Source organism: Malus domestica, chromosome 05 (assembly GCF_042453785.1).
Source record: "Malus domestica chromosome 05, GDT2T_hap1".
NCBI classification, from domain to species: Eukaryota; Viridiplantae; Streptophyta; class Magnoliopsida; order Rosales; family Rosaceae; genus Malus; species Malus domestica.
In genome coordinates this window covers 22,360,360-22,384,289 of record NC_091665.1, presented here as the reverse complement: position 1 = coordinate 22,384,289, position 23,930 = coordinate 22,360,360, and the positions used below count along the sequence as shown (strand labels likewise).

General features: G+C 38.1%; 2 protein-coding genes across 2 annotated transcripts; both read left to right on the top strand.

Annotated features, from left to right (window-relative positions):
* The first annotated feature begins 1,361 nt into the window (after window positions 1-1,361).
* On the top strand, window positions 1,362-2,113 carry LOC139196445 (pathogenesis-related protein 1-like). Its single transcript, XM_070822395.1, has one exon. The coding sequence runs from the start codon at window positions 1,420-1,422 to the stop codon at window positions 1,903-1,905; it is 486 nt and encodes a 161-aa protein (XP_070678496.1). The 5' UTR covers window positions 1,362-1,419; the 3' UTR covers window positions 1,906-2,113.
* Window positions 2,114-21,767: 19,654 nt separating this feature from the next.
* Window positions 21,768-22,519, top strand: LOC139196444 (pathogenesis-related protein 1-like). Its single transcript, XM_070822394.1, has one exon. It carries the CDS (start codon window positions 21,826-21,828, stop codon window positions 22,309-22,311), a length of 486 nt encoding a protein of 161 aa, XP_070678495.1. The 5' UTR covers window positions 21,768-21,825; the 3' UTR covers window positions 22,312-22,519.
* The last annotated feature ends 1,411 nt before the right edge of the window (window positions 22,520-23,930 follow it).

Here is a 23,930-nt window from a genome sequence, read left to right as displayed (position 1 = left end):
TCGCGGACAACACTAAACCACGTACAACAGATATCCCTTTTGAACACAATATTAAGGGTAATATGATGTTATTTATTCACATGTTATAATATAATGAGATAAAATAATTTAACAATTTTAAAACTTAAAGTAGTAATTAAACAAATAAATATGTATATTATAAAATATATGAAAGGATTGGTAATGGATTGCATCTTATACAGTCCTTCAAACATTCTCTCTGCAACTACATCTTTCATTCTCAGAAAATGCAGTCCTTTATTCTCTCAATTACTACAGCGAAATTCATATACAAAAATCTTGAACCCTAACAATTGTGTGACTTAACTCAATTATTCTCCTCTATAATGTTAGGGAAAAAAATGAGAGGTTCATAATATTCTATTTTATTTTAATTGAAAGAAGACTCGCACCTCTACTACTACAATATAGTGGTATTTATTTTTTCCTAACTTGTAAGTTGAAAGTCTTAAATTCAGTTTTCCTAAAGAGGAGTTCAAAACCATAAATAATGCCAAATTTATGGTTAGGTGATTGTGTAGTTTAGTGAGACTTCCACATCCAAAATATATTTGTTTCAAGAAAATAAAACTTCGGAGAAGACCCGTATACCACACGTATTGCAACAGTGCATAGAATATGACGGGAAGGCTTAGTAGACCTTTCCTTCAACAGATGAACATATACGTTTCCTACATGCATCGATCATATACTTTTCTAAAAGAAAAGTAAACAGATATGACAAACGTAAATTTCAAACGTAAATTCGAAGAAGCAGATCTGCTTATTTACCAAAGCAATTAGTTCCAATTTGTTCCAATGTTGCATCATCAACATGAATTTCAAAGGTTTCAAGGGATTGTTAATTGTGTTAACAAATATCGGGAAATTAAAGTATTACATAGCAACATAATATCTAGGTCAGTGATCGATATTATTGTTACCCCAGCAGTAGCCACGTTTTTGGTGTTACGATTGCTTATTTTTGTTATACTGACAATTTAATTACCTCGAGAAAGTTTGACTAATCTTCGTACTTCTCATGCAAGTGGTAGATTGTCATAGTAGTTCATATCCTCTTTCCTAGTTCAAACTATCTCCATCCTTGTCTAGACTATGTAGAATATCGTTTGTAGTACTAGAAAAAGTTAATCCTCTCATAAATTTTACTTGTAAAAGTAAGCCGTTGTAAGTAAAGAAATATAGAAGTAGGGTTTTGTTTTATCAGTTCGGCGACGGTTTGGTTTCTTCAGTTGATAACGCAATGTGAACGTTCAACTTTGATAGTCATGCAAATAAATTTCCACATCCTCAATTTCTCAGAGCTCATAATATCAACATTTACCGTTCCCCGCTATTATAAATATTCCGCACCATAACATCTCATTTGCCCATCCACAAAGAGAACAAACCATTAACATGGGGTTGTGTAATATTTCCCTAGCTCTCCTTTTCATTTTAGGCTCAGCCGTAATACAATCCTCTCATGCCCAAGACACACCCCAAGACTACCTCAATTCCCACAACGCCGCTCGAGCAGCAGTAGGCGTTGGTCCCTTGACGTGGGATGACAATGTAGCAGGCTATGCACAAAACTACGCCAACCAACATGTTGGCGACTGCAATCTCGTGCACTCCGGTGGGCCATACGGTGAAAACCTTGCCATGAGCACTGGTGACATGTCGGGAACAGCGGCTGTGGACCTGTGGGTGGCGGAGAAAGCCGACTACAGTTATGAGTCGAACTCGTGTGCTGCTGGAAAGGTGTGTGGGCATTATACACAGGTGGTTTGGCGTAACTCGGCTCGTGTAGGGTGCGCAAAAGTGAGGTGCAGCAGTGGGGGTACCTTCATTGGATGCAACTATGATCCCCCAGGCAACTATGTTGGGGAGAAGCCTTACTAGCTATGGAAGAACAACAACCACTCTAGCAATTTTTGCTGATGGATATATCTAAGAAGATAAGTAGGTTATTAAGAATAAAGAAAATGAATAAATAAGTGATGATCGATCCTTTGTGTATACCTTCCACTGGCATGGTGGACGGTAAATTTCAATTGATCAAGAATTCACTCTTTTTTATTTAAAATAAATTTTGGTAACTTGCTAGTAAGACATGCATGCTACGATCAAAGTTGCATAATTACTTGCCTAGCTTGAGGTCCTACTATTGCCTCAACCAAGAAAACCCTAATTTACATTATTTGGCTGAAACGATGAATGTTTGTGGTAAACTTCTCTTGGTAATCTACTACACATATTAATTAGAAAGAAATTGCTGGCTTGTGACCAAGCAATTATTTCTTGCTCCTTGTCTTTGATAGATATAATGCCGGTTTGTCAAATCTATATATTTAAAGAGTGCATAATGACTTTTAAGTGCTAATAACTATTCCATAAATATAAAGGGAAATTATATGGTGGAAATGTGAGATCATATTTGTGAGATAATTATCAAAATGTTTTCTATTTTTAGTTTTCATTTTTATGTGTTTGAGTTATGGAGAAATTATTTGGAGGAAATATGGGATGAAGAAGAGTGGAGGCGAAAATGAGGGATGAAGAATACTGGTGGAAGGGAATGAAGGAAACAAAGAAAAATGAACAAAAAACAAAATCTTCAAAATAAATACAAGTTAAAAATAGTTTTTAGTTTTTATTTGAGTTCATTTCCTTAATCACACACTTTTCAACATATCTCTCATAATCCTACCATTTAAAAAATTAAGTTCCCTAATGATATTTTTTCAAACAAATGTCCTTAAGTTCATTAAAACCTCCAAATTCTTCCCTTCTCTACTAGATTGTAATCTATTTAGTTTTTTTCAATTTAAATTACGTGACTTGTGTTGGTTTTTAGTATTTGATGTTGTTTTTTTAAGTTATGGATTGGGAAATAAGACTGAAGAAAAACTCAAAGAACGAAGAATGAAAGTTTTGTATATTTCTGTGCAAGGAAAGGTGCAGCTCAATCCATTGCAGAGCACAAATTAGCAAAACATTCTCTTACACCTTTGCGCTAAATCCACAATTTACATTTCAAAAACTTTTATGTGATACACTTTAAAGGTAAATTATCAAATTTTAAATAGATAAGACATTTTTTTTCAGGAAAAAAAAAATGTAGTGTCTTGTTTTTTTGTTTTTTTTTTGGAACAAACGATATTATCTACATTAACGGAGAGAGAGTGGGCTTAGCCTCATAATGGGCTAGCAATAATGTGGTTCAAATTCGCCTTTGATTAAAATCGAACCTAAAACCTCTCACTTACAAGTAAAGAGGAATACCACTAGACCGTTTAATATTTATAACATCGTGAAGTCATCTTATTCAGATTTTTTTTACATTAGACTTTTGTTTATACCATATTTAAGGTCTCGTATTTAGACCTCGTATAAATACTCGGGTCACTTAAATGTAATTATGTGATAAAGGAAGGGGCAAATATGTAACAAGTGAGGAGTCCTTATTCTATAAAAGGACCCCTTACCCTCACAATTAGGAGAGGCCATTTCTGAGGCCAATTCCTAAGGCTCCTCACCCTCTTAACGCTCTCACTCTCAGAGCTCTCTCTCTCTCCCTCACAAATACTCTCAGAGAAATATAATCAGTGTGGACGTAGCCCAAACCTTGGGATGAACCGCGATACATCTTGTGTTATTTACATTTCTTGCAGATTCACGGTCGGATTTACGTTGTTCCAAGACCTCCGGTTTTGTGCATCAACATTTGACGTTGTCTGTGGGAATCGACACAAAAAACTATGTCAGTTATCTTTCATTTTTTCATCAAATCTCACCACTGTGAATCTGCAAAAAACCGAAAGCTTTCACAAAAACCCAACGGTTCATTCTCTCTCTCTCTCTCTCTCTCTCTCTTTGTGACTGTCTCTCTCTAAAAAGAGCATCAAGAACCCAGCTTTAATTCTTTACTCACCAAACCTTTCATGTTTCTTACTGTAAATTACAAAACCCATCTGAGCAGTTGCAGAAAAAAGTTAGTAACTGGTGGAGTTTTGTCAACACAAGTAAAAGAAATATGGCGAGAAATCCCCAAGAGGGACTTGGAGATGCATTGGACGGCGAGGAAGAGTGGGATTTGAGTCCAGAGATCCAGAAAGTGACTTAAGGCTCTCCTAACTCGTCAGCCAAGTGGATCTGCTTCCCGATGTCGATGATCAAGCAGATCGAGCACCGCTAGATCAACACAGCGATTCATAGTCGTCGACTTGGATCCCGTTTGCTCGCCTGCCGCACCACCATCAGCCGCTTGCTACCTTGTTCCTCCTCATTCTCCAAGGAATTTGCAGAGACCCATCAAATCAAAACTCACAGATCAATCATATCCTCACATGTCACCTGAAAAATCCTCGAAATTCCTTCACAAACCCAGTTTCTCTCTCCCTTAATGTTTTAATCTTTCGAGCTCATCGACGCCGGCACCCAACTCCTGGCTGCAGTATTCCAAAGATTCAACATTTTTTTTATCAGCAAACCGGAAATGGTGCAGCAAATCTAGAGAACTCGCTCCGTTACCCTCTCGGCGTCATCGCTGTCGCCCTTTTTGCTGTCGCCGATCGACGACTTGACGAGGAAGTTGACCCGGGCGGTTTCCATGGACGATCTCAGAGATTTCTCAGTTGAGTCACCGAGAAGAAAGGCCTTTAGCAACCCGTAAAATGGGTTTGAGGAGATAGGAGATGAGGAAAAGTAAAAGATGGGTTCTTCAGACCTCACATCGCAGTTCAAAAAAAAAATAAAGAAAAAAAAGATTAGAGAGAGTGTCAGGTCGATACAGTCCGCTTTTGGTCTTCATTTCTGGTTCTTTTTCCTCTGTGTGTTCCCTCGAACCCAAAAGCCAAAACCTCTCTTTTCTGTTCGTGTCAAATCTCAGCCGTCTGATCAAAGGGTACGAGCATCGACCTGGAGCTCCAAACCCTGACTCGGATAAATGGAACTCACCGATTCAGCTGCCGACGAACTTAGAGCAGCGGCAGCCGCGGCTGCCAACGTTGTCGTCCAGCACCTGTTGTGTCTTCTCCAGCTTTTGTCACACGTGTCGTCCAGTGACAACCTCCAGCAGCTCAAGATGTCGTCCAGAAGCTGTGGTCTGGAGCTATGAATACCACCAAGCATCTTTGGTCTGGAGTTGTTGCTGCTATGGTTTCAAGGACGTTCATTGCTCATTTTAAGAGGCTAAATCTGGAATATGTAGTTCATGGCGAACAGAAGAACCTTGTTGAACTTATCAGGACGATTGCAGCTTCTCAAGGGCTAAAGGGATTTTTGGAAAGGAAAATCCAGGAAGGCCGCCGATGGACCCCAGGCACCTGCACTTATGTTAAAGCAAGGCAGACTTTATGAAAAGAAAAGGAAACAAAAGCAAAAACAGAAAAGGAAAAAGAAAGTAAAAGCAAAGCAAAAGCAAATCTGCTTCTGCTGTTCCACAGGCTTGCAAAGCATCTTGGTTCGGTTTATAGAGAAGTGCAAGGAAAAGGAAAAGAGAAAGCAAAAGAAGAAAGCAAAAGCAAAGCCGAAAACAAAAGCAAAAGCAAAGCACCAACGATTGCTTTATTTATTTTTGAATGATGTAATTTATTTTTCAGATCTTTTGGAAATATCTGTATAAACCCCATCAGAGGGTAATATGTATAAACCCCATCAAAGGGTAATTAAAAAAAAAAAGCCCAAACCAATCAGGTGAACAAAAGTATGCCCAGTACTCTAAATTGTACATGAGCATTACTCATGTCATTTATACATAAACATTCATGAGCATCACTCGTGACAATCATACATAAACATTCATGACCATCATTCGTGTCAACATTCATGAGCATCACTCATGTTAACATTCATGAGCATCACTCATGTTAACATTCATGAGCATCACTCATGTTAACATTCATGAGTATCACTCATGACAACATCCATGTGCATCACTCATGTCAATCAACATAAACATTCATGAGCATCACTCATGTCAAACAGCTTCAAAAGCTTCATTTACAGAGTTCTAGCTTCAAAAGCTTCATTTACAGAGCTCTAGCTTCAAAAGTTTCATTTACAAAAGCTCCAACTTCGAAAGCTTCATTTACAGAGCTCTAGCTTCAAAGCTTTACTTGCAAAGCTTCACCCACAAAAGCTTCAGTACAGGGTATACAAATACCGCCTCTGAACAACCGCCACTTCGGCCCATACATGGATTCAATTTGAAGTCTTCAGCCAACAGACTCTATTGACCGAAGACTTGGGGGACTACATTATGTACCATATATTGGGCCCCAATTGGGCCTCATGAAAAATACTTGGGGGACTTAGCCCATTATTTATGTATTAAGGAGCAAGCCCTTATTCTATAAAAGGGACTCCCTTACTTTCATTAGAAAGCACCCATTATTCATGTACTGAAGAGCGAGCTCTTATTCTATAAAATGGACTCCCTCACCATCATTAGAGAGCATCACTCATAACCCATCACTTATGTAGTGAGGAGCGAGCACTTATTTTATAAAAGGGACTCCCTCACCATCATTAGAGAGCATCAACTCTAGCCCATCATTCATGTATTGAGGAGTAAGCCCTTATTCTATAAAAGGGACTCCCTCACCTTCAAACACCGCAAGCCGAGCCAACCAAGGCAACATAAGCCACGAGCTGAGCAGCCTCCCAGCGTGTGCTACTTCTAGTTGAGCGTCATTTCAGATTGAGCACTGCCTCATATCGAGCATCGGTTCAAGACAGCATCTAGTTACTTCGGCCCACACAGGGACTGAATTTCAAGTCTCAAGCCAAAAGACTCTCTTGACTGAAGACTTGGGGGACTACTGTTTATACCATAATTAGGGCCTCGTATTTAGACCTCGTATAAATACTCGGTGGACTTAAATGTAATTATGTGATAAAGGAAGGGGTAAATATGTAATAAGTGAGGAGTCCTTATTCTATAAAAGGACCCCTTACCCTCACAATTAGGAGAGGCCATTTCTGAGGCCAATTCCTAAGGCTCCTCACCCTTGATAGAAGCATATTCATGCGACTTAGTTAGCTTGTTCTTGTGCATTTGTGTTGTTATTTCTTAGTTAATTATGTATTTTAAGCTATTTTCATGTGTTTGTAGGTCATAATAACAAAGTTGGCAAGAAAGTGCATTTTGGAGCATTTTAGAGCATTTTTTTAGCCAAGATTGGATAGTGCAAGCATGGAGACATGAGGTCTGGAGCTATGAATATCACTCGTGACAATCATACATAAACATTCATGACCATCATTCGTGTCAACATTCATGAGCATCACTCATGTTAACATTCATGAGCATCACTCATGTTAACATTCATGAGTATCACTCATGACAACATCCATGAGCATCACTCATGTCAATCAACATAAACATTCATGAGCATCACTCATGTCAAACAGCTTCAAAAGCTTCATTTACAGAGTTCTAGCTTCAAAAGCTTCATTTACAGAGCTCTAGCTTCAAAAGTTTCATTTACAGATCTCTAACGGAAAGGAAAATCCGGGAAGGCCGCCGATGGACCCCAGGCACCTGCACTTATGTTAAAGCAAGGCAGACTTTATGAAAAGAAAAGGAAACAAAAGCAAAAACAGAAAAGGAAAAAGAAAGTAAAAGCAAAGCAAAAGCAAATCTGCTTCTGCTGTTCCACAGGCTTGCAAAGCATCCTGGTTTGGTTTATAGAGAAGTACAAGGAAAGGGAAAAGAGAAAGCAAAAGAAGAAAGCAAAAGCAAAGCCGAAAACAAAAGCAAAAGCAACGCACCAACGATTGCTTTATTTATTTTTGAATGATGTAATTTATTTTTCAGATCTTTTGGAAACATCTGTATAAACCCCATCAGAGGGTAATATGTATAAACCCCATCAAAGGGTAATTAAAAAAAAAAGCCCAAACCAATCAGGTGAACAAAAGTATGCCCAGTACTCTAAATTGTACATGAGCATTACTCATGTCATTTATACATAAACATTCATGAGCATCACTCGTGACAATCATACATAAACATTCATGACCATCATTCGTGTCAACATTCATGAGCATCACTCATGTTAACATTCATGAGCATCACTCATGTTAACATTCATGAGTATCACTCATGACAACATCCATGAGCATCACTCATGTCAATCAACATAAACATTCATGAGCATCACTCATGTCAAACAGCTTCAAAAGCTTCATTTACAGAGTTCTAGCTTCAAAAGCTTCATTTACAGAGCTCTAGCTTCAAAAGTTTCATTTACAAAAGCTCCAACTTCGAAAGCTTCATTTACAGAGCTCTAGCTTCAAAGCTTTACTTGCAAAGCTTCACCCACAAAAGCTTCAGTGCAGGGTATACAAATACCGCCTCTGAACAACCGCCACTTCGGCCCATACATGGATTCAATTTGAAGTCTTCAGCCAACAGACTCTATTGACCGAAGACTTGGGGGACTACATTATGTACCATATATTGGGCCTCAATTGGGCCTCATGAAAAATACTTGGGGGACTTAGCCCATTATTTATGTATTAAGGAGCAAGCCCTTATTCAAAATGGACAGTAGGAGTGAGAATGCAAACATAAGGAAAAGGTTGCATAAGAAGAAGGCAAAGAAATCCAAAGGAACATGCTTTCATTGTGGAAAGGATGAACGTTGGAAGAAGAAATACAGGATGCGCATTGCGAGCCTTATGACAAGAACTTTTGAAGAGACTATTTCTGTCATAGAGAGTTCTTTTACAGTGAGCTCCAATTCCTGGATATTTGATTCAGGCGCTAGTCAACATATCTGTAATACGATGCAGGGACTAGTGGGGAGCAAGTCACTGAGCAATGGGGAGATGATTGTGCGAGTTGGAAACGGCACTAAAATCTCAGCAAAAGCAATAGGCACCTACATGCTTAACCTACCCTCTGAGGAAGTCCTGGAACTTAAAAATTGTTTATATTTTCCTTCATGTATAAAGAATTTGATTTCCATCTCTAAGCTTTTACGAGATGGGCACTCAATATTGTTTGACAAAATGAGTTGCACTTTATACTTGAACGGTCGTATTATCTCTCATGGTAATATGATAGAGGGACTTTTTCACCTAGAGACGAATAGTGGGTTGCACTGTATTGAAAGCGGGAATACCTCAAAACCCAAAAGGGCTAGAGAAGATGTTAACCAAGAAAAGACGTGGCATCTTAAACTTGGACATGTGAACCTTGATAAGATTCGCAAGATGTCGAAAGACGGATATATCCACCCATTGGGTAATGACCGGATGGGTACTTGTGAATGTTGCTTGAAAGGGAAGATGACCAAATCTCAATTTACTGGAAAAGGAGAGCGTGCCACTGAAATTCTAGGGTTAATCCACACTGACGTATGTGGACCTATGTCTACCACGTCGAAAGGAGGCTTCTCCTACTATATCACATTCACCGACGATCACTCTCGGTTTGGCTATGTGTATCTTATGAAGTACAAGTCAGAATCCTTTGAAAGGTTCAAAGAATTCAAGAATGAAGTTGAGAAGCAAACTGGGAAACAGATAAAGACCCTAAGATCAGATCGAGGGGGTGAATATCTGAGTAATGAGTTCCTAGATTATCTCAAAGAGTGTGGAATAATATCACAGTGGACTCCTCCAGGAACTCCACAACTTAATGGAGTTTCTGAAAGGAGAAATCGAACCTTGATGAACATGGTTCGTTCTATGATGAGTTCCGCTGATCTACCAGTAACATTCTGGGGATACGCTCTATATACAGCAGCTTACTTGCTTAATAGAGTACCTTCCAAGTCAGTTCCACAAACGCCCTATGAGATATGGCATGGAAGAAAGCCAAGTCTTAAACATGTTAAGATTTGGGGTTGTGAAGCATATGTCAAGACGCTTGAAGCTACTAAGCTTGAAGCGAGATCAGTAAGATGTTATTTTGTGGGATATCCTAAAGAAACTATGGGATATGAGTTCTACCATCCTGACGACCAGAAAGTCTTTGTCGCCAGAACTGCTAAGTTTCTAGAGGACGAATTTGTTCTCAAAGGAACTATAAGCAAACAGATGGAAATTAATGAGATTAATAATGAACCACAAACAAGCACTCGACATATTGACAATCCTGTTCCTGAACCCCTAGCTCCACGTAGATCTGAACGGGTTAGTAAGCCACCTAAGAGGTATGGCTTAGACAATGACTTTGATGAATTGTACCTTCTAGGTGACAATGAAACAAAGGAGAACCCTAGAGACTACACTGAAGCAATGTTCGACATTGATTCAAAGAGATGGCAAGAGGCCATGAAATCCGAGATGGATTCCATGTATCAAAATCAGGTCTGGACTCTTGTAGACCCTCCAGAAGGTATTGTACCTGTTGGAAACAAATGGGTCTTCAAGAGGAAGATAGGCGTTGATGGGAACGTGGAGACTTATAAGGCTAGACTAGTAGCCAAGGGTTACAGGCAAAGAGAAGGGATTGATTATGAAGAAACTTTCTCTCCTGTAGCCATGATTAAGTCCATTCGGATTTTGCTTGCGATAGCTGCATACCATGATTATGAGATATGGCAAATGGACGTGAAGACGGCTTTTCTGAACGGCTACCTAGAGGAAGAGCTCTATATGACTCAACCCGAGGGTTTCGTGTCCAAGTCTGAAAAGACTAAGGTATGCAAGCTTCAAAGGTCCATTTATGGACTTAAGCAAGCCTCCAGGAGCTGGAACATTCGTTTCGACATTGAGATCAAAACGTTTGGTTTTACTCAAAACGAAGACGACAATTGTGTTTATCAAAAGGTCGTTGGGGATGCAGTTGTATTCCTGGTGTTATATGTATATGACATATTACTATTCGGGAATGACACTGCAGTACTTTCTTCTGTAAAAGTGTGGTTGTCCAAAACCTTCCACATGAAAGATTTGGGAGATGCATCTTATGTACTTGGGATAAAGCTCTATCGTGATAGATCCAGAAAATTAATTGGATTATCCCAATCTATGTACATTGATAAGGTGCTAAGTAGGTTCCAGATGGAACAATCTAAGAAAGGTTTTCTTCCTGTTGGACATGGAATTCACCTTTCTAAATCCATGGAACCTAAGACTCCTGAAGAGATACGGCAAATGAGTTGTATTCCTTATGCCTCAGCCATAGGAAGTCTCATGTATGCCATGATATGCACAAGGCCAGATATTGCATATGATGTGAGCATTACTAGTCGATATCAATCTAACCCAGGATCAGAACACTGGGGAGCTGTCAAGACGGTCCTTAAGTACTTAAGAAGAACTAAGGACATGTTCCTCGTGTATGGAGGAGCATCAGAGTTGCGAGTGGAAGGCTATACAGACGCAGATTTCCAATCTGACGTCGATGATAGAAGTTCCAACTCCGGATATGTATTCACTCTGAATGGTGGGGCTGTCAGTTGGAAAAGCAAGAAGCAAAGTGTAATTGCTGATTCCACGACAGAGGCTGAATATGTCGCTGCAGCTGAAGCCGGCAAAGAAGCGTTCTGGATGAAGAAGTTCATCACTGAACTTGGGGTGGTTCCAACCATTACATCACCAGTAACTTTGTACTGTGATAATAGTGGGGCGATAGCTCAAGCCAAGGAACCCAGGGCACATCAAAAGAACAAGCATATTGACAGACGCTTTAATATCATTAGAAGATATGTTGCCGAGCGGAAAATCAACATCCTCAAAGTTGCTTCAGTCGATAACGTAGCAGATCCACTGACAAAGCCAATGTCTCAGATCCAGCTTGACCGTCATATGGAAAAGATGGGTATTAGATACATGGGACGATGGCTTTGAGTGCAAGTGGGAGATTGTTGGAAGTATGCCCACAAAGCCACTCATTTGATGTAATAGCTTTTTGGAATACTTATTGTGTTAAACTTTTATATGTTTAATGGAGGGCAAATCTTATTGTTAATCACTATTTATTGTATCATGTGTTTAAGCAATAAGGGAATCCAAGGAATGTATTTGATTAAGAGATAAGTGATCTAATGAGTTAGATTATCGAGACCTTTCTCTTATGTTCATTCCTAAAATGTTCCTAGCCATAGGATTGCTAATTGGGCATTGACAATCCGCTAAGGCTAGTATGTGTTATGTTGACTCAATCGTGAGTATAACTAGTCTCAAGTCATTTGGTGTTGGACACTAAGACAAACACATAGGTGCTCGAAAGAGTACTCGAGTACACTGAACTACGATCAAAAGAGAGTTCGAACATACATGTCATGTATGAACTCTAAGGTTGCAATATGCAAAGTAGTCCTTTGACCTGAGGCATCATCGATGTCTAATGGTTAGGTCCTTGATCTTTGATCATGTCAACGGCATTCCTTTGGAGTGTCCACGACATTGTTGGGGTCAAGCTATCTAGTCATGTAGGCATATGAATGTACAACAAGGGATCTCTAACCTTCCATGGTGGAGGGAGAATACTCTAAGATATGATTCTAAAGTCTTTGGCCAAAGCAAATGAATATGACTTAGGAAGTTTGTTCCAAATCATATTCAAGGGAATCATATATGAAAGTATCACATTGGATAGTAGACATGAAACAAACTATCGCTTAAACAATGTGATTAAGAGTATTGTATTAGAGAAGGACCGTATTGCATTGTAGTTGTAACTGGATAGGTTCTCCAACCAATTCTACTTAGCTTGGGTAACCATGACATACTGCTAGGTGTCACTCATGGTTTGTGGAAGCCCAAATGATTAGGTAACACTAATCATTAAAGGGAGAATTGAAATGTGGTTTCAATTCACAATCAATAGTTAAGAGTAACATCGCCCACTGCCTCGCTAATTGGAACCTAATGGATCGTACACCGAGTAAGGATGTATGTGAAGAAATTATATGAAATGGATAAGCAATTAAATGGTTTAATTGAAGAATGGTCAAGATTAATTAATTAGTTAATTAATTTTACGAAAGGTTCGTATTGGGCTTATATGTTGGTTTTGGGTTTCGGGGCCCAAAAGCGTTTTGGTCCAAAAGGCCCATTATGTTTAAGTTGTATGAAAACTAAAACAAAATGGGCAAATTAGCCCAATAACAAAGGATGGCCGGCCATTAGGGTGGATGGGCAAAGTTTGCTTAATTACAAGTTTGCCACTCACCAAAGAAAAGGTTATAAAAGCAACTTTATAGCTATTTTCTCATTGGGGTTTTTCTTGTTGAAATTGGGTGAAACATTTTCTCCATTTTCTTCTAAGAAGGCCGGCCACTAAGGGGAGGGACATCTAGCAATCTCTTCTTCCCTTAGTCATCCATATCATCTTCACAAGATACAACCTTGGTGAAGAGACTTAGAGATATCAAGCTTTTGGTGTTTTGGAGAACAAATCCTTTTTCCTCAAATCATCAAAGGAGCACTAAAGGGAGGAAAACACAAGGAGGATTCAAGGAGCTTGGAGGTGACTTGAAGGCCCTCCACTTGGGTGAATCCCTTGTGTAAACAAGGATGAGCTTCAAGGGTAAAGAAACTCTAAATCTTTACTTCTCTTTAATGTTGTTAAAGAGTTTATTTTGGTTCACCATATACTAGGCTTTGAAAGTCATGGGTTTTATGAATTGTTTTTGGATGCATGCCTACTTTAAAGTGTTAATAGCTTGCATGTGTATTCAAATGTTCATACTTGTTCTTAGCTAGGACAAAAATTTTTCCTTCAGTCATACGGAATAAGCATGGTCAATCTTAGCGAAGTTGACGGACTTCACTCACTGCTTCAAAATAGGTTAATAGTGACAACGTTTCTCCATGATCCATCTATGCAGCTTCGCTGCCGAAGTTGTTGGGTCCATGATCGGACTTCTAAGGTATTAGTATTTCGATCTGCCTTACTCCAGCAATGAAAATTCATGAACCACAATTATGGTATTCCTAAATAGTAGGTTAACTTGTTGAGAAATTGTTTTTTCTAATGAATTCAGTGGGGGACCATGATTTTCCAAGGCCAGAGTGAGTCAAATTTGAATGTTGTTACCTTAAAAGTTCGATCATGGACTCACCAGCTCCAACTCCGGGTGGTGCTATATCAGACGAAACAGGGTGCTGTTGGAAGTATGCCCACAAAGCCACTCATTTGATGTAATAGCTTTTTGGAATACTTATTGTATTAAACTTTTATATGTTTAATGAAGGGCAAAGCTTATTGTTAATCACTATTTATTGTATTATGTGTTTAAGCAATAAGGGAATCCAAGGAATGTATTTGTTCTAAGAGAGAAGTGATCTAATGAGTTAGATTATCGAGACCTCTCTCTTATGTTCATTCCTAAAACGTTCCTAGCCATAGGATTGCCAGTTGGGCATTGACAATCCGCTAAGGTTAGTATGTGTTATGTTGACTCAAACGTGAGTATGAACTAGTCTCAAGTCATTTGGTGTTGGACACTGAGACAAACACATAGGTGCTCGAAAGAGTAATCGAGTACACTGAACGTCGATCAAAAGAGAGTTCGAACATACATGTCATGTATGAACTCTAAAGTTGCAATATGCAAAGTAGTCCTTTGACCTGAGGCATCATAGATGTCTAATGGTTAGGTCCTTGATCTTTGATCATGTCAATGGCATTCCTTTGGATTGTCCACGGCATTGTTGGGGTCAAGCTATCTAGTCATGTAGGCATATGAATGCACAACAAGGGATCTCTAACCTTCCATGGTGGAAGGAGAATACTCTAAGATATGATTCTAAAGTCTTTGGCCAAAGCATATGAATATGACTTAGGAAGTTTGTTCCAAATCATATTCAAAGGAGTCATATAGGAAAGTATCACATTGGATAGTAGACATGAAACAAACTATCACTTAAACAATGTGATTAAGAGTATTGTATTAGAGAAGGACCGTATTGCATTGTAGTTGTAACTGGATAGGTTCTCCAACCAATTCTACTTAGCTTGGGTAACCATGATATGCTGCTAGGTGTCACTCATGGTTTGTGGAAGCCCTGAAGATTAGCAAACACTAATCTTAAGGGAGAATTGAAATGTGGTTTCAATTCACAATCGATCGTTAAGAGTAACATCGCCCACTGCCTCGCTAATTGGAACCTAATGGATCGCACACCACATAAGGATGTTAGTGAAGAAATTATATGAAATGGATAAGCAATTAAATGGTTTAATTGAAGAATGGTCAAGATTAATTAATTAGTTAATTAATTATACGAAAAGTTCGTATTGGGCTTATAAGTTGGTTTTGGGTTTCGGGGCCCAAAAGTGTTTTGGTCCACAAGGCCCATTATGTTTAAGTTGTATGACAACTAAAACAAAATGGGCAAATTAGCCCAATAACAAGGAGAGGCCGGCCATTAGGGTGAATGGGCAAGCTTGCTTAATTACAAGTTTGCCACTCACCAAAGAAAATGTTATAAAAGCAACTTTATAGCAATTTTCTCATAAGGGGTTTTTCTAATAGAAATTGGGTGAAACATTTTCTCTCTTTTTCTACATAGAGGCCGGCCACTTAGAGGATTTTTACTAGCATCTAAAATCTCTCTAAGTCATCCATATCATCTTCACAATATACAACCTTGGTGAAGAGACTTAGAGACATCAAGCTTTTGATGTTTTTGGAGAACAAATCCTTTTTCCTCTAATCATCAAAGGAGCACTAAAGGGAGGAAAACACAAGGAGGATTCAAGGAGCTTGGAGGTGACTTGAAGGCCCTCCACTTGGGTGAATCCCTTGTGTAAACAAGGATGAGCTTCAAGGGTAAAGAATCACTAAATCTTTACTTCTCTTTAATTTTGTTAAAGAGTTTATTTTGGTTCACCATATACTAGGCTTTGAAAGTCATGGGTTTTATGAATTGTTTTGGATGCATGCCTACTTTAAAGTGTTGATAGCTTGCATGTGTATTCAAATGTTCATACTTGTTCTTAGCTAGGACAAATTTTTTCCTTCAGGTGCTACCATCACTCTACTCCGGGGTACTAGGTAAAGTCCTAACAACTCCGTTGGATGACCATGCATGTTCCATACGTGATCTGATCTGAATATGAACACAATCAGATCCTATAAGTCTCTTGGAGTCCCTACAATCTAAGGATAGGCCTGTGCTGCAAGTAATCACAACTCCTAAGAGGATGCAATATCTATTTACTAGATATCCTTTAGGATTCTCTCGTCTTAGAACGAGGACTATATCCTAAAAAGGTCTCTTTCCTACACTATAAATACACCCACCTAGGGTTCATCCATGGTAACACAATCTATACACTTCAATTCTCTTACTCACTAGAGTCTAAAAATCATTCACTTACTTGACCGTTGGAAAGCTTTTGGCATGAACACCCATCTCCCCCCCTGGGTTTAAGGATTGCTCACAATTGTTTTACTGTTTTGCAGGTTGCTCAAGTTTACTCAGATTTGATTCCAACATTCAGGTATTTGATGTTAGCAAGCATTCCACATTCAAAATACATAATTGGGTCAAATCAAGCATTAAAAAAAGATTTTTTTAATAATTTTCCTTAATTACCTTAAAGGCAAAATTTTTCCTCAAAGATTAAATAATAGTCCAACCCTAAATACATAAATACTCACCAATCTATGTACTCACTTTCTGATTTTGGCCGATTCAAAAAATGTCATATGTTCTTTATTTTTTATTACCCAAGAAAAGTTAGTAACATATGTGCATTATTTTTCAAAACAATAAAACATTTCATAAAATATTATTGGACAAAATCAAAAGGTGAATAATCACAATCAAAATGTGAGTACTCACTAGTGAGTACCCAAGTACAATCCTAAAAAGAAAATATCAACAACATTGGTCGAAGTAGTGTGAAATCCCGTCCTCATATTTCACTATTTAAAATTACGTATTTCGTATTCTTAGTTTCGATGCGTTTATAATTACGGCGTATAGTTTTTTTTCGATAAGTAAAAGGATGAAAAAGACCTTAATGAACTAAACGTACTTTTCGATGATGTATTTAATTCCTATATGTTTTGTCATTCTTATTTACATATTTGGATAGAGCTTGACCTCACGAGTGTGTAAGGGAAAACTGTTCACCAAACGGAGCTATAACGAACGAGATATATACAAGTAAAGACAAGGGCAAAATTATCATTTGACCATTATCTGAAAGGCTTCAGATTTGCTGGAGCATTGATTTGGTGCCATTTATGTGGCTAGGATGGGGAGATAAGGAGAGAGAGGTGGGAGAAACAGGCGAATTAGAAGGAAAATCAAGGAGGGGAAAGGAGGGATGAGAGAATGAGGGAATCAGATCCCTCCCTTTAACTCGAGACCCAATCCGGCGGCACCATGTTTTCTGACGCCTTTTCAGGCATTTTTTTTCTGGTGATTCGTAGCCACCCATCACCTGGAAGCAACTCAGCATTAAGTCATTTTCCATTTCCCCCCAAAACCCGAGTTGATTTGGTGTCTTTCTGTAAGAATCAAAGCCGAGGGCTTCGTGCGTGTAGGCAACAAATCCGCCATTTCTGAAAAAATTTCCATCGACCACCACCACCCTTAGGCATCTCTTGAGTCCAGGAATATAGCCCAAACAAGTTTGCGGGTGGCAGAGCTGCAAATTCAACGAATCGAGGAACACCCATTTCTAGGGTTCTGACGGATCAACGATGTTTTCAGGCGTTTCCTGGACGAATTGGACTTCAGCCTAGGTATGAAATTTGTTCCCCTTGTTGTGCTCTATAATCCTATAAAATTTGGTAATTTTTGGAGTTAGTCGGAAAATTAGGTTTTCGTTTGCTGGAAACCGTCGCATGCAGCGTTTGGCCAGTGGGCCAACTTTAAATTTCTAGGCTAAATTTGATATTCTAATTTCATATTTGACCTCCGTTCGATGAAATTCTGTCGTTTGGACCTAGTTCCATTAGGGTCCACCACTTGACTAATGTAGCAAACGAAGATCCAACCGTTAGATTGTCAATAAATGTTAATATGTTATTAAACGTAATATTTGAGGACCTTAGGAACTTACAGATTGGAAATCCGAGGTACGGATCTTCCCAAATTGAATTTCTAAATTTGTAAAACCAAACATTGACCGCAATTTAATTTTAGTGATTGGCGGAGATCCGACAGTTGGATCGTTCTAAAACTTTAGAATATTGTTCTAGAAGATTAATGAGACTCTTGGGAGGTTACAGATCAGAAATCTGTGGGCGGATGTTCCAGATCGAATTATGTAGGGTTGCGGAACCCACCATTGACAGAGAGTTGACTTTTGGTCAACATGATTCAAATCGTTCTTAAATACTAAAATTAGTACTATTAGAGATTAAGCGAAGTCTAGTGGGCCTACATTGGTTAGTGAGTGACTTTAAGATATGTGATATGGTTATTACCCTGATTTTGCATTTAGTATCCTTTGTGGATATCACTTGATTTTATAAATGTGATTTCTATTGAAATGTGAATTTTTTTTTTTTTATATTTAGCCATTGATCTATGTTTATTAAATGTGATTTGACTTGTGTATTGATGATATTTTTGAAATGTGATTCGAAGTGCTTGTTGAATTGTTTGATGAAATGTGAGGGCTCGTAGTGAACCGTTAACCCATTGTCCTGGGGTTTGTTGCTTCGAAGCTTGTTTCATATCTAGTTTCATTGTTTCATCTCTTATTTTGTTGAGCCATTCTAAATTGAGTAACTTGATTCATGTCTTGTTTCTTCGAGTCGTTGTTATGTTTCCTAGACTTCCACTCAGTTCCGTTGAGTGGTACAGAACCGGGTTCTGCTGGGATTCCATTGAGTGGTCTGATTCCCTGCTCCGTCTAGATTCCGTTGAGTGGTCCGGAATCGTATCCACTTAGATTCCGTTGAGAGGTCCAGAATCCCTTTTACTCCGTGATTCCATTGAGTGGTCAGGAATCGTATCCTGATTTGGATTCCGTTGAGAGGTCCAGAATCTCGTTTGGTACTTTGATTCCGTTAAGTGGTCCGGAACCCAATTTTGTAGGATTTCGTTGAGTGGTCCGAAATCACATCCTTGACTTCGCTGATTCCTTGGATTCGGTCTAAATTGAGAAAGCTTCAGGGATGTAGGCTTCTCCCGAACTGTGTCGCTCTAGCCCTGCATTTTGGTGTATTGTATGTGTTATTGATTGATGTGATTGTTGAATGGTGTTGGAAAGCATATGTGTGTGTGAATGGTAAGATGACAACTCTTGCTTGGCTTATGATTGATGTGTAGTGTGGTACTCTATGTTTTCTGCTAGGAAGTATTTTACGAATAGTTCATAGTTTAACAAATAGTGAACTACGAATGGCTTGATCTCATCGGAGGGTACGAAGGCAATCTAACAAAGAGGTTAGATGCAGCCATAGAGTATACGAAAAATTATTGGATCTTTCTTGTGATTGTCCATATCCTGGAGGCGGGGTATGTTAGATATACGAGTACTAAGTGATGTCACATGTCGATCATGTACGTATGTCAGGATTGGGGCGTGACAATTAGATTTGAACTCAAAGTTAAAATGAGACCTCCCCACTTACAAATGGAGAATATTTTCACTAAACAGTAATACTAATGACAACTAACGATATTACAACTGTAGTCGTACCTAAATCCATTCGGACATTAACAAAGCAAATTCTCTACAATATATCCCAATACATACTGGTATAGTGTCCACATTTTCTTCCGTGACTAACGACTTGATCTAATATAGTTCCAATTTTTTGTAAATTATTATTATTAAGGGTAGGATGAATGATTCAAAATTAGTACAATAATTTAAAGGAAAGAGGGGTCTGTGTCCCATATTTTCCACACTTCTGAATATAGACAGGTCGTAGTTTCCAACACTTTCGTCCGGAACCAAAGACATACACATGGTTCCAATTTTTTTTTTTAAATTTAAAAAAAAATTATGTGGACTTCAACAAAGCAAGTTTTTTTTTGGGAAAACGGAAATATCAATAACCGGGCAAATATGTCAAAGAGAAACAAGAAAGCCTACACCGAGGCAAACAACCAAATAAACTACTAGAAAAGAGTAGTGCAAAGGGGGGTCAGAAAAACCACGACGACGCATCTAATGCTAAAGCGTCTCACCTTGCACTACCAGAAAGCAATTAGGAGGAACAAAGAAGGTCATCATTACACAAAACATGAATAAAGGAAGATGGGGACCTATCGACCCAAATTAAATCACATGCTTCCTTACAACGCCGAGACGCCAGACGGTTCGCCGCCAACTTTTCCACACTATATCCCAATACATACAGGCCATCGTGTTCCACATTTTCGTGCGTCTCAATGCTACCAAAGTTGACGTAGGATGCTGACGTAGGATGCTGACGTAGTAGCCTTTATGTCCAAAAGTATGCTAATGCTAATAATGCCATCACAATTCGGGTAAAAGTCTTGCGTTGAGGACATTCGCGGACAACACTAAACCACGTACAACAGATATCCCTTTTGAACACAATATTAAGGGTAATATGATGTTATTTATTCACATGTTATAATATAATGAGATAAAATAATTTAACAATTTTAAAACTTAAAGTAGTAATTAAACAAATAAATATGTATATTATAAAATATATGAAAGGATTGGTAATGGATTGCATCTTATACAGTCCTTCAAACATTCTCTCTGCAACTACATCTTTCATTCTCAGAAAATGCAGTCCTTTATTCTCTCAATTACTACAGCGAAATTCATATACAAAAATCTTGAACCCTAACAATTGTGTGACTTAACTCAATTATTCTCCTCTATAATGTTAGGGAAAAAAATGAGAGGTTCATAATATTCTATTTTATTTTAATTGAAAGAAGACTCGCACCTCTACTACTACAATATAGTGGTATTTATTTTTTCCTAACTTGTAAGTTGAAAGTCTTAAATTCAGTTTTCCTAAAGAGGAGTTCAAAACCATAAATAATGCCAAATTTATGGTTAGGTGATTGTGTAGTTTAGTGAGACTTCCACATCCAAAATATATTTGTTTCAAGAAAATAAAACTTCGGAGAAGACCCGTATACCACACGTATTGCAACAGTGCATAGAATATGACGGGAAGGCTTAGTAGACCTTTCCTTCAACAGATGAACATATACGTTTCCTACATGCATCGATCATATACTTTTCTAAAAGAAAAGTAAACAGATATGACAAACGTAAATTTCAAACGTAAATTCGAAGAAGCAGATCTGCTTATTTACCAAAGCAATTAGTTCCAATTTGTTCCAATGTTGCATCATCAACATGAATTTCAAAGGTTTCAAGGGATTGTTAATTGTGTTAACAAATATCGGGAAATTAAAGTATTACATAGCAACATAATATCTAGGTCAGTGATCGATATTATTGTTACCCCAGCAGTAGCCACGTTTTTGGTGTTACGATTGCTTATTTTTGTTATACTGACAATTTAATTACCTCGAGAAAGTTTGACTAATCTTCGTACTTCTCATGCAAGTGGTAGATTGTCATAGTAGTTCATATCCTCTTTCCTAGTTCAAACTATCTCCATCCTTGTCTAGACTATGTAGAATATCGTTTGTAGTACTAGAAAAAGTTAATCCTCTCATAAATTTTACTTGTAAAAGTAAGCCGTTGTAAGTAAAGAAATATAGAAGTAGGGTTTTGTTTTATCAGTTCGGCGACGGTTTGGTTTCTTCAGTTGATAACGCAATGTGAACGTTCAACTTTGATAGTCATGCAAATAAATTTCCACATCCTCAATTTCTCAGAGCTCATAATATCAACATTTACCGTTCCCCGCTATTATAAATATTCCGCACCATAACATCTCATTTGCCCATCCACAAAGAGAACAAACCATTAACATGGGGTTGTGTAATATTTCCCTAGCTCTCCTTTTCATTTTAGGCTCAGCCCTAATACAATCCTCTCATGCCCAAGACACACCCCAAGACTACCTCAATTCCCACAACGCCGCTCGAGCAGCAGTAGGCGTTGGTCCCTTGACGTGGGATGACAATGTAGCAGGCTATGCACAAAACTACGCCAACCAACATGTTGGCGACTGCAATCTCGTGCACTCCGGTGGGCCATACGGTGAAAACCTTGCCATGAGCACTGGTGACATGTCGGGAACAGCGGCTGTGGACCTGTGGGTGGCGGAGAAAGCCGACTACAGTTATGAGTCGAACTCGTGTGCTGCTGGAAAGGTGTGTGGGCATTATACACAGGTGGTTTGGCGTAACTCGGCTCGTGTAGGGTGCGCAAAAGTGAGGTGCAGCAGTGGGGGTACCTTCATTGGATGCAACTATGATCCCCCAGGCAACTATGTTGGGGAGAAGCCTTACTAGCTATGGAAGAACAACAACCACTCTAGCAATTTTTGCTGATGGATATATCTAAGAAGATAAGTAGGTTATTAAGAATAAAGAAAATGAATAAATAAGTGATGATCGATCCTTTGTGTATACCTTCCACTGGCATGGTGGACGGTAAATTTCAATTGATCAAGAATTCACTCTTTTTTATTTAAAATAAATTTTGGTAACTTGCTAGTAAGACATGCATGCTACGATCAAAGTTGCATAATTACTTGCCTAGCTTGAGGTCCTACTATTGCCTCAACCAAGAAAACCCTAATTTACATTATTTGGCTGAAACGATGAATGTTTGTGGTAAACTTCTCTTGGTAATCTACTACACATATTAATTAGAAAGAAATTGCTGGCTTGTGACCAAGCAATTATTTCTTGCTCCTTGTCTTTGATAGATATAATGCCGGTTTGTCAAATCTATATATTTAAAGAGTGCATAATGACTTTTAAGTGCTAATAACTATTCCATAAATATAAAGGGAAATTATATGGTGGAAATGTGAGATCATATTTGTGAGATAATTATCAAAATGTTTTCTATTTTTAGTTTTCATTTTTATGTGTTTGAGTTATGGAGAAATTATTTGGAGGAAATATGGGATGAAGAAGAGTGGAGGCGAAAATGAGGGATGAAGAATACTGGTGGAAGGGAATGAAGGAAACAAAGAAAAATGAACAAAAAACAAAATCTTCAAAATAAATACAAGTTAAAAATAGTTTTTAGTTTTTATTTGAGTTCATTTCCTTAATCACACACTTTTCAACATATCTCTCATAATCCTACCATTTAAAAAATTAAGTTCCCTAATGATATTTTTTCAAACAAATGTCCTTAAGTTCATTAAAACCTCCAAATTCTTCCCTTCTCTACTAGATTGTAATCTATTTAGTTTTTTTCAATTTAAATTACGTGACTTGTGTTGGTTTTTAGTATTTGATGTTGTTTTTTTAAGTTATGGATTGGGAAATAAGACTGAAGAAAAACTCAAAGAACGAAGAATGAAAGTTTTGTATATTTCTGTGCAAGGAAAGGTGCAGCTCAATCCATTGCAGAGCACAAATTAGCAAAACATTCTCTTACACCTTTGCGCTAAATCCACAATTTACATTTCAAAAACTTTTATGTGATACACTTTAAAGGTAAATTATCAAATTTTAAATAGATAAGACATTTTTTTTCAGGAAAAAAAAAATGTAGTGTCTTGTTTTTTTGTTTTTTTTTTGGAACAAACGATATTATCTACATTAACGGAGAGAGAGTGGGCTTAGCCTCATAATGGGCTAGCAATAATGTGGTTCAAATTCGCCTTTGATTAAAATCGAACCTAAAACCTCTCACTTACAAGTAAAGAGGAATACCACTAGACCGTTTAATATTTATAACATCGTGAAGTCATCTTATTCAGATTTTTTTTACATTAGACTTTTGTTTATACCATATTTAAGGTCTCGTATTTAGACCTCGTATAAATACTCGGGTCACTTAAATGTAATTATGTGATAAAGGAAGGGGCAAATATGTAACAAGTGAGGAGTCCTTATTCTATAAAAGGACCCCTTACCCTCACAATTAGGAGAGGCCATTTCTGAGGCCA

Bases quoted from the DNA above. Each gene is read 5' to 3' on its own strand.
- LOC139196445 (XM_070822395.1), top strand. From the start codon at position 1,420: ATGGGGTTGTGTAATATTTCCCTAGCTCTCCTTTTCATTTTAGGCTCA.
- LOC139196444 (XM_070822394.1), top strand. From the start codon at position 21,826: ATGGGGTTGTGTAATATTTCCCTAGCTCTCCTTTTCATTTTAGGCTCA.